Source organism: Pinus tabuliformis, chromosome 1_2, assembly GCF_031772625.1.
Source record: "Pinus tabuliformis cultivar Carrire ecotype Pingquan chromosome 1_2, CPIR1, whole genome shotgun sequence".
Classification (NCBI taxonomy): domain Eukaryota; kingdom Viridiplantae; phylum Streptophyta; class Pinopsida; order Pinales; family Pinaceae; genus Pinus; species Pinus tabuliformis.
The window spans coordinates 285,617,544-285,629,043 of NC_142298.1; the positions used below are offsets into that span (position 1 = coordinate 285,617,544).

Sequence of the window (11,500 nt, forward strand, 5' to 3'; positions counted from 1 at the left end):
GGCATCCCATTCCAAATCGAATTCTTGTCATGGAGGCAAGAAGAAGGACATGTCGAAAGTCAAGTGCTTTCATTGTCATGAGTTGGGACATTTTGCCACAAAGTGTCTGCTCAATAAGGTTGGTAAGAAGCCCTTAGGAGGAGCGATAGGAGGTGAAGCTCTTTCCTCATAATTCGAATTGGGATTTTCCCTCGTCACATGTATGGTTTCATCGATGATGGGTAGTGTATGGTACCTGGAAAATGCTGCTTATTTCTACATGATTGGTAACAAAGAGCTCTTCAGTAACTTGGAGGAGAAGGATCTCCAAATGCATATCGAGATGGGTGATGATGAGAGGTATAGTGCTATCAGGCTTGGTACAATTACCTTTCAGAGGGAGTCGAGTGCTCCCCTCACTTTGCGAGATGTTATGTATGTTCCTGGTTTGAAGAAGAACTTGGTATATATTGCCATGTTGGAGGATAGAGGCTATGATGTGATATTTAGTAATGGAAAGATGTTCCTTCGTCACATAGCCACAGGACAGGTGAAGAGGATAGGGGTTCAAGTGAAGAATCCCTATAAGTTGGAGATAGAATATTGCATTGACTTGAGCATGAAAGCAGAGAAGGTGCAGAGCTGAGACATTGGTGAGTTGTGGCACAAGCAAGTGGGTCAATTGCATCATGGTGCTTTGAAAATCATGCAACAAACTTCTACGAGTCTTCCCAAAGGTACACTAGAGAAAGTTGACACATGCAAATGGTGTACTTTGGGAGGATATATCAAAGCTTACTTTCACAACAATCAAGTCCATTTAGATGTGTGTGGACCATTCGCGATGACATCCATGACAAAGCACAAGTATTATGTTATATTTGTTGATGATTCTTGTAAATGTTGGATCTTCTTCATGCAGAAGAAAGATCAGAGTTTTGCAAAGTTTTGTGAATTTAGAGCATTGGTCAAGAAATATACTGGCAAGAATGTTAAAGCTCTCGAGAGTGATAATGGTGGAGAGTATGTGTTGAATGAGTTTGAAAACTTCTATGCAGAAGAAGGAATTCAACGAGAGTTGACAGCACCTCATAACCCATAGAAAAATGGGTGGCTGAAAGGAAGAATAGAAGCATAGTAGGGGCAGCACGAATGATGTTGCATGATCAGGGCCTACTACTAAACTTGTGGGTTGAGGCATGCAACACAGATGTTTATTTGTACAACAGAAGCCCTCATCAAATTATTGGGATGAGTACACTGGAAGAGGCTTTTTCAGGGAAGAAACTAGAAGTGTGTCACTTCAATATTTTTGGTTCATCGGTCTACTACCATGTAACCAAAGATGCATGAAAGAAGCTTGAGCCAACAATAGAGTTGGGGATATTTTTGGGGTACACTGATACACCTCACAACTATCAGGTGTACCTGCCGACCAACAGGATGAAAGTGGTTCGCAGGGATATAAAATTCGATGAAGAGAAGGCCGTGAGATGTTCCCTTGAGAGGGAGCTTTAGCTACATGTAGTTGAGGAGCTTTTATATCCTAAGGAGGAACCTTAGATTGATGTGGAGCAACCACATGCAGAGGATCAGGGAGTGGAGACACCCACACAAGAAAGTCTTCCAGAGATGGGAGAAAGCACACCAGAGAGGTTGACAATTTATTGCATGATGCGAGAGAGGATGTGGGAGCACCCACATCATAGTGCAAGTAGAGGAGGTCACCATAGAGGTACACTAGATACATGTCTCTTATGAGTGGATGTGTTGAGACTGAGCCATCCTCTTTTGAGGAATAATTGCAGCAACCATTTTGGGTTGATGCCATGGTTGAGGATTATGACTCCATTGTCAAGAACAGTGTTTGGGATGTGGTCCCAAGACTGGCAGACAAGTCAATGATGAGTTCTTGATAGCTTTATAAAGTAAAGCAAGCAACAGATGGTAGTGTGGAGAAACATGGGGCTAGTTTTGTTGCCTGAGAATTTTCTTAGGTGGTCCAGGGGATTGATTACAATGAGACCTTTTTCTCCTGTTGCAAGATACTCATCAATCAGATCCATTTTGGTATTATCAGTGCAGATGGGATGGAAGATACATCAGATGGATATAAATACAACCTTCTTTAATGACATGATTGAGGAAGAGGTGTATATTGAGAACCCTGAAGGTTTTGAGACCTTCAACCAAGAGTTGCATGTGTGCTGACTCAAGCGAGTGTTGTATGGGCTGAAACAAGCACCTTGTGCTGAGTACACGAAGATCGATAACTACTTCATAGGGTTGGGCTTCACCAAATTTGAAGCAAATGCGAACCTTTACCATATTGTGGTTGAAGGTAAATTGTTGATTATTATTTTATATGTCGATGATTTGATTATGAATAGTGATGATAAGCTGATCAAGTCTTGCAAAGGGGACCTTGCAAGAGAGTTTGAAATGAAGGACTTGGGGCTCATGCACTACTTTTTGGGCATGGAAGTATGGCAAGGTGATGAGGAAATTTTTGTATCTCAGGGCAAGTATGCCAATGAGATACTAAAAAGGTTCCACATGGAGAGCAGTAAACCCATGGAGACTCCCCTAGAAGGTGACTAGAGGAAGGAGGATGCTACTTCGGGTGAAGTAGTGGAAGCTACTATTTACAGGCAGCTTGTGGGTTCACTCATGTATTTGGTGAAAACACGGTCGGACATGTGCTATGCAGTTAACCAACTTAGTCAAGCGATGGCTAAGCCTACCAAGTTGTATTGGAAGGTAGCCAGGCATGTGTTGATATACGTTAAAGGCACTACCCAGTATGGTTTATGGTACAAACGAACAAAGGGAGTGAAGCTTCAAGGCTTCACCGATGCAGATTGGGCAGGGAGTCCATCTGACATGAAGAACACATTAGAGGGATATTCAATATTTGGTAATCAGGTGTTTCTTGGTACAACAAGAAACAAAGATCAGTTTCACTTAGTTGAGTAGAAGTAGAGTACATGGTTGCTGGTCAAGCAACATGTAAGTCTATCTGGATGAGGAAGATTTTGGTTGGTTTGTTTGGTCAACAGATGGATCCAACTATGATTTAATGTGACAATTAGAGTTGTATCTAACTCTCGAAAAATCCAGTTTTTCATGATCAGTCTAACCATATTGATATCCGCTATCATCATCTTCAAGATTGTGTGCAGAGGAGAATTATGTTGTTGGAGTGCATTCCCACAGAGGAGCGAGATGCAAAAATTTTGACAAAGGCATTGTCAAGATGCAAATTTGAGTTTCACAGAGATCGGATTAGGGTAGTTGATAATCCCTTTCTTGTTGAGAGGGAGTGTTAAAAATAGCAAAAAGAAATTATAATTTAATTGGTCCTTGAATTAAATTGTTATTATATTCTCATAGCAACTTGTAATAGTTAATTAAGTTAAATTGAGTTAATTGACTTACAAAATTCGAGTTGGAAGTCTGTCTAGAGTCATGTAGAGTGATCCCTAAATTTTAGGGGCCCAGGTTCAGTTCTTTGGAGTTGTAATTAGATAACTCAGCCTAACTGAGTTATAGTCAGTTAAACTAGTTCTAAATGTTGGAGGAACTAGTAGAGGTCTAGTAGTGGAGTAGTCCACCAGTGCATCACGAGTAGCACACCAGTTAACTAAAGATTCACTCACAAATAATTCATGCATGTCAGTTCAGATGAAGACCCAGTTGAAATGAGAGTTCAGGGACAGTGTACTATCAGTTGTATAATTTTTTGAGTCGTATAGATGGTGCATGCAATCAGTTGAAGACCTATGTTTGGAATTGCGCAGTTATGGAAAGTGGATTTCCCAATGAATTAGGGGCTTGGAAGGTAGCAGAATTAGCTAAGTGGCTTCTTGAGATGGCTTGTGAGGCAGAGAGTTAGATTATACTATTGCAGGAATTGTTCAAGACAAACAAGCATTTTATTTTCTTCTCAGATCTTCTCGTTAATGCAATATAAATAGTCGGGGATTTTAGGAGTTGCTTTTCCTAGAGAAATATTGTGTTATGTGTGATTGATATTCTTACTCTTTCTGCTTATTGTTTTCATCGATCAATTTTGGTTTTTGCTGAAGAGTAGAGTGGATTCTTGTCTTGTGCTTTAGCACATCACATACGCTGTTGAATCTACAGAAAAATCTACAAACCTCCTTTACTTGATCTATCTTATGATACTTTCAAAAGCTTAGATCTAATGATGGATTCCCCGTTTTTTATTCCTCCAACCCTAGATGCATGGCCCTATCATTCACCGCGACCTTGGAGTGTTCCATTGATCTACAAAAGCAGCTATTGAAATTTCCTAGCTCTAGTTTCCTCTTTGTCACCAACTTCCAAGCATTGATAGGGTTGTTCTTCCATAGATCCGTGTTTTCTGGACAACTCCAAAGAGAGATAGATGCCATAACATTTGCATACTTGACTATCTACTTTGGGAAACGCATGAAAACCTAGATCCAACACAAAAACCTTCGAAGAAATTCTATACGTTCACAACTCTCCACTCATATACCATTATAACCCAGATCAAGGTGCTACCAATCTTGCATTGGTGAGCAATAGATCTAGACACCCCCTCTCTTGACTTCAAAACCCCAGCATTGCAGATGCCTGACATTGCTCCTCCCAGTATGACAATTATCTACCACAATTGAAGCATTCTTACCACAACGTTACTAAAATATCTTTTTTTACAATTGAAACATTTTCAACACAAGATTGTTGAAATATTCTCTTCACAATAGTTGAAATATTCTCCACATTGTTAGTAAAATATTATCTACACAACTATTAAATTTGTCTGTGGCATTGTAAACGTTCTTCCCAATGTTGTAGAAAGTCTCCATAGCACTATAAAGTCCTTTGCAACATTGCATAAATTCTCCATAGCACTGTAGAAATTTTCTACAACATTGTTATATTCTTCGTGATGTAGCAATTTTTTTTGGTACCACTACAAGGTTCTTAGGGGTGTACATAAGGATCCTAATCAAACCTGGGCCATGTCCATTCGTAGCCCAATTTGTGGGCCACCCCATAACCCATTCCTCCCTCCTCCCGCATCTATCCACCCAAAGAAACCTTCCATCATTGGATCCTATATATTTACCGAGTTGTCTTTAGTGTGAGAATTTATTGAAATCACAAGTTTGATTGGTAACCCTGCACAATCTAAGTGTCCTAAGGGTTTTTGAGGGTGTTGAATCCATATATACAGTGGCTTTTTTGGAAAAAAAATTGGTGGATTTTTGTGGTGGGTTGGCGAGAATTTATTGAAATCACAAGTTTGATTGGTAACCCTGCACAATCTAAGTGTCCTAAGGGTTTTTGAGGGTGTTGAATCCATATATACAGTGGCTTTTTTGGAAACTTTTTTGGTGGCTTTTTGTGGTGGGTTGGCGAGAATTTATTGAAATCACAAGTTTGATTGGTAACCCTGCACAATCTAAGTGTCCTAAGGGTTTTTGAGGGTGTTGAATCCATATATACAATGAAAAAACCAGTTTAAATAACACAAGTCAAGATTTCACCTCAAATGTTTATGCTGGATTTCGGCACCAGAAAGTCCAAAAAGTAGCACTAAAAACAACTCGAATATTTACCTAACGTGGAAACAATAAAAAGCACCCTCTCTAAACAGGCCACGTTTTCGCTGGAAAATAATAGAAATTTTAGGTTGTGGTCATCGTATTGAAATTATGTATCCACTCAAAGAAAGAGGGAAATAATAGAAATTTTAGGTTGTGGTCATCGTATTGTGGAGGCGAGGTAGACGGGTTGGACCAAATAATATTGATAATAATAGAAATAATAAATAAATAAATGGCAATTGCCCACACTTTTTCTTTATAGAATTGGGTTGCACCAAATAATATTAATTATAATAGTAATAATAAATAAATAAGCGGCATTAGCCCATGGTTTTTGTTTTTGACCCTAGGTAATTGCCACACTTTCTCTTTATAGCAAGCGGGTTGGACCAAATAATATTAATAATAATAGTAGTAATAAATAAATAAACGGCATTAGTCTATGGTTTTTGCTTTTAACCTTAGGTAATTCCCCACACTTCTTTTCCCTTATAACAACCTAGTTAGACCAAATAATAATAATAATAATAATAATAAATAACCGGCCTTAACCCATACAAATAATAATAATAATAATTAATTAAATAAATAAATAAATAAATAACCCGCCTTAACCCATAGTTTGTTTTTGTTTTTGGCCATAAGTTAATTGCCCAAACAAACTTTTTCTTTACGGCAACCAAGCTATAAAAAGCGGAAGAGGATGAAGAGCAAGGCATGGAATTTGGGTTTTCTCTTTATTGATATTTTAAGAGCTCCTATTAGTTTTGGAATGAAGATTTTCAGGTGAGATCATCCGCCTCTCTTCGGTGGGATTCGATCTCTCATTCATTCTGTGGGATTCGATCCCATCACCCTCGCTTGTCTGAGGTATTTTATTTTTAATTTGAAGAGGGTTTTTGTGCATCATCTGTATGCCGGATGACGAATAGCGAGCATGAGTTTGAATTGCCTCTGCCGGATTATCTATGATCCATGGGAAGGGAAGCCCACCAACATCGGAAGGGAAAGCAAATCAGCATTCTGATCATTTAAGGAGGGCCGAGCCTCGGCCAGCTCATTAATCCGCCCTTACACAGTCTTCACGGCCAGTAAAGCTGCCTCATCAGTTCGTGTCGCGCCGAAAGGGAATCAGAACCATTACTGTACAAAGGAAGACAAGCTGCCTCTGTCTGCAGTTGGGGAACGTGGGTTCCGCTAGAGTGCTGGAACCATCACCGAACGTTGGAGCCGAGCTTGACGAGTTCACAGGGGTGCCGAAGAACGCGTCTCAGGGAAAGAGCGTGTTACCATTACACACGCTGGAGAGCGAAGATCAGGACAGGAGAGGTGGTCGTGAATCCTGCTTATGCGAGCAGCCGATTTAATTTCGTGAGCAGCAACGCAACAATAGAGGAACCGCCCACTGCGTCACCTGTGGTAAAAGCTGCCCAGTGAATATTCTGTTCTGTTCTGTTGTTTAATTGAATTATTCAGAGGCCGCTTATTAATTTGTAATGCGCCCAAATTATGGGTGGAGCTCCGAAATTGATTTTCTTTGGTTGAATTTGTGAGTACAAGTGTTTGGGTACGGGAGTTTTCAATGATTGAGAAATTCAATTCTCTAAATATTAGCTAAAATGCATGTGCAGGATCAGGAAGCGTTGGAAGCAGGTGCAGCCGCAGGATGCAGCAGCCTTGCCTTTGGATACACCTGTTATCGTTTTGAAAGTGATCCAATCTTCATTTAATCATATTACATTCTCTACTTTCTTCCTGCAAAGGCAGGAAAATATTACATTCTCTACTTTCTTCCTGCAAAGGCAGGATCATATTACATTCTCTACTTTCTTCCTGCAAAGACAGGAAAGGAAAGGAACGGAACAAAAGATTCTCTGTATTTTTGTAATATTATTATTTAGAATCAGTGCAGCGAACAGATTCTTTTGATACAAATTAATTTGCTTTATTTAAGCAATAAATATATATCAATCAATCATGGCTGTCTATTACAAATTCAAGAGTGCAAAGAATTATGAGATATTGCATTTTGAAGGGCATTTCATTTCTATTAAAGATTTGAAAACCAAAATTTTCGAATCCAAGTATATGAGCAAGCTGGGTACAGATATTGATATTGCTATTTCAAATGCTCTAAGTGGCCAAGGTAATAATTAATTAGCTAATTATCTTTGTTAACTGTATCTATTCTTCTAACCATTAATTAACTACAAAGTGAGGATGCTGATTAAAAGAGAATTAACAATAATATCGATCATTACCGAGTAGCAGTAAGATTAAAGTGTAAAGTCTTGATAATTGTTTTCATTCTAAATTTAATTTATATCTTAAGATAAATTTGTTGTAAACGGTGAGAACTTACCATTTAATTTGTATCTTAAGATAAATTTGTTGTAAACAGTGAGAACTTACACTCTGGTAGTGATTGATTGTGCATTAATTTTCATGTGCTTCTTAACAGAATATGTAAATAGTACAGATTTCGTGCCCAGAAACACTTCCCTTATCCTGCGTAGAGTTGCAGGAAACCCGCGGATGAGAAAAGCAGCAAAAACCCAATTAAGGTCCAGTAAAAACTATTATACCTACATGCATAAAATCATTGATGGTTGGTTACAATTAGTAATATATGTGTTGTAAATTTAGATTTTGTAAGCATTCCTATGGTTGAATATTTGTATGAGTAGATAATGGAATTGTTATGTAGTTGCATGATTTTTTAATTTTTTTGGTTTGCTAGTATTTTAGTACTCCTAGGAGTAATATGTGGTTTGAGTCGCAGTTATTTATGGTTATTTATTATATTTAAGTGGTTAAATTTAGTAATTTATGGTTAGTTATTATATTTAAGTTGTTAAATTTAGTATGGTTGGATTTTTGTTTACAGAATTTTTAATTTCTTAACAAAATACCTTTTATTCTACTCTAAGCATGATATTTGTCAGTTTTAGTGGCTCAATGAATAACAATAATTTAACTTAAACATTGCTTGTTTGTGTCGATTAATGCAGAGATAATGACATGATAACCATCGATCAAGAAGAGAGAAGTATAGATGGAAAATGCATCATTCCTGCACAAACCTCTGCGATGCAGCAGGTAAGTTGGTATGGGCCTCTTTTTTTGTTTGTGTATATATTTTGTTGGGTGACAAATGTATAAACAGATCACGATCCTTGCATGGTGGTTGGATACAGTGCGATGAGGAGGCGAGCAGGGAAGAAGAGGATTTTGGAGGAGATGTGTATGCAGTACACCCACCTCTAAATCCATCTCAAGGACTGGATACAAGAGATTCAATTCAAAAAACTACAAACCGTGATGGGTGCGAAATGACTAAAAATACAAATAAAACAATAGATAATACATTGCTTCAACCCCATCATTCCTCAAAACTTCTGCATCCTTATTCGTGAGTTGTGACCCTTGATTCAGTTTCGAACATCCCTAACTGTTAATTTAAGCAAATGGAAATATAATTTATGTAATTGCATTGGTTGCAGGATGCCAGGCATCAAAGTTGATAGGTCAATAACAGTGCCTACTGTTCACAATAGGGTTTCTAGCTGCCCGAAAATTCCACCAGAACTGAACTGCCCTATATGCAAGAAAATAATGAAAGATGCCGTGCTTATGGCCAAATGTTGCTTCTACAGCTATTGCCGTGAATGTATGTATTTCAACAACCCTACATTATTGTTATTACATAATTGGAGATGGGGATTGGGAGGAAGTTTTGACCTAAATTTTGATTTGGTTTGTTTTTTATTAGATTCGCATAGGTTTGCAGTTGTTTTTTAATTAGATTCTCATAAAGTCCAGATGAGGAGGATAACAATAATCGGTCCCACCACCCCACCTGTCACAAACCCTAGACAGACCCACCACTGGACCTACACAGGGCTTGATAAATTGGTTTGTTGTTATATGTATACAGGTATAACAAAGCATCTAATTAATTCCAATAAGTGGACGTGTTTATGCGGAGAAGACAATATTTCAGTTGAAAGAGACCTTGTACTCAATAAAACTCTGCAACAGACCATTCAACGTTATGCTCAAATAACCAACTCGCCACAACCTTGTGATGGGGTTCATAACTCTATCTCCAATGTTACGTCTATCAACAGCGAGTGTTCTTCTGGTGAACTAGGAGGTAATTAAATATGCAGCAGAATGAAAATAGGTTCATTTAGGGTGAGTGAGGTATCATTTTCTTCAACTTAATTGTGCAGCCTCACATTTATTACTTTACATGCAAATGCAGATTCTCAAATAATAAAAAAGAAGAGGAAAGTATGCCCACGTCCTGGGTATGTGTGTTACAGATGTCACATTCCAGGTATTCTATCTTGTTGTTAGAGCACTGTTTATTAAAAGTGTATTTAGAAATTTCTTCAATTCAACGCTGATTGTTATTCAATTTCTTAATTGTATTTGCAGGGCACTTCATTCATAATTGTCCAACCTTATTAAATGACCGCCCCGACTTTGCTGTAAAGAGTTTGAAACGGCGAGTTGCAGAGCTGCGCTAGGCTAGTTGCAGAGATGTAGTTGCAGGGAGGCATAAACACGAATTACTACATTCCATCTATCATCCATTCAATCTTAATGGAGTTGGGTATTGGCTGATTAGCTTGGAATTTTCTTCCAACAATTTCAAACCAGTCTCTTTGGTTTGGACTCTGAAGAATTACCCAATGGTGTAAACCAGTCCCTTTGGTTTGGACTCTGAAGAATTACCCAATGGTGTATCATCCGAATGTTTGCATTGTAAAATTGATTGAGATATGTGAGGAAGGATCTCAATTTTATTTTAATTATTGTATATAATCAATTATTAATTTTTGAAATATAGAGTTCACTGGTAAGTTTCTATAAATGTGCAGAGAGGTGTATTTTAAGGATGAGTATTAATTTTGAAATATATAGTCTATTGATAAGTTTTTATAAATGTGTAGAGAGGTAAGTTTTACTCATGACATTAATGTTAATAAGCGAAAAATGTGTAAATTTTTTTCATATATTTAAAATAATCTTATTTTTTTAAAACAAAAATATGTGTGTTACAGATGTCACATTCCAGGTATTCTATCTTGTGGTTAGAGCACTGTTTATTAAAAGTGTATTTAGAAATTCCTTCAATTCAACGCTGATTGTTTCAGTTTCTTAATTGTATTTGTAGGGCACTTCATTGATAATTGTCCAACCTTATTAAATGACCGCCCCGACTTTGCTGTAAAGAGTTTCAAACCAGTCTCTTTTGGGTTGGACTGTGAAGAATTAGCTGAATAAATCGCATTTATTCACATTGTAAAATTGATTGAGATCGGTCATGAAACATCTCAATTTTATTTTAATCATTGTAAATATATGATTATTAATTTTGACATAGAGCCTATTGATAAGTTTTTATAAATGTGCAGAGAGTACATTTTACCTGTGAGATGAGATGAGAGTACATTTCACAATTTTCTCTTATTAACATTAATCTCATCTCACGGGTAAAATGTACTCTCTGCACATTTATAAAAACAATTTTCTCCTATTAACATTAATCTCATCTCACGGGTAAAATGTACTCTCTGCACATTTATAAAAACTTATCAATGTTAATAAAACAAAAATAAAATATTTTTTTAAAAACAACTTTAATAGACTTATGTGGGAATTTGGATTCCTTTTTATTCATCTAACCATTTTTTTTTTTGAAGTTTTAGGTTATTATGCTCTCTCTAAAAGAATGTTATTTTTAAAATTGTACTCTTCAAGAAAGATGTTCTGATGAATTTACTCACTCTGATCTATCAATTCCAAAATATTTCTGGAATGTATAATTGAGATAAAAATAAATCAAAATGTTGGGGTGGCTTTTAAGGCACCTAGAGGCTGGGGATGATAGTAATTGGAAATCAATG

The 11,500-nt window shown here is 37.2% G+C and overlaps 1 protein-coding gene across 1 annotated transcript; it reads left to right on the forward strand.

The window, feature by feature from the left end:
- The first annotated feature begins 7,559 nt into the window (after nt 1-7,559).
- Nucleotides 7,560-10,117, forward strand: LOC149205449 (E3 ubiquitin ligase PARAQUAT TOLERANCE 3-like). The gene is made up of 8 exons (XM_089397410.1): nt 7,560-7,728; nt 8,044-8,146; nt 8,594-8,681; nt 8,780-8,907; nt 9,086-9,252; nt 9,520-9,738; nt 9,850-9,924; nt 10,026-10,117. Exons 1-8 carry the CDS (start codon nt 7,560-7,562, stop codon nt 10,115-10,117), a joined length of 1,041 nt encoding a protein of 346 aa, XP_089253536.1.
- Nucleotides 10,118-11,500: the final 1,383 nt, after the last annotated feature.

Coding starts and splice junctions, on each gene's coding strand:
- LOC149205449 (XM_089397410.1), top strand. CDS start 7,560: ATGGCTGTCTATTACAAATTCAAGAGTGCAAAGAATTATGAGATATTG. Junction 8,908..9,085: donor AAAACTACAAACCGTGATGG/GTGCGAAATGAC, acceptor CATTGGTTGCAG/GATGCCAGGCATCAAAGTTG. Junction 9,253..9,519: donor CTACAGCTATTGCCGTGAAT/GTATGTATTTCA, acceptor ATATGTATACAG/GTATAACAAAGCATCTAATT.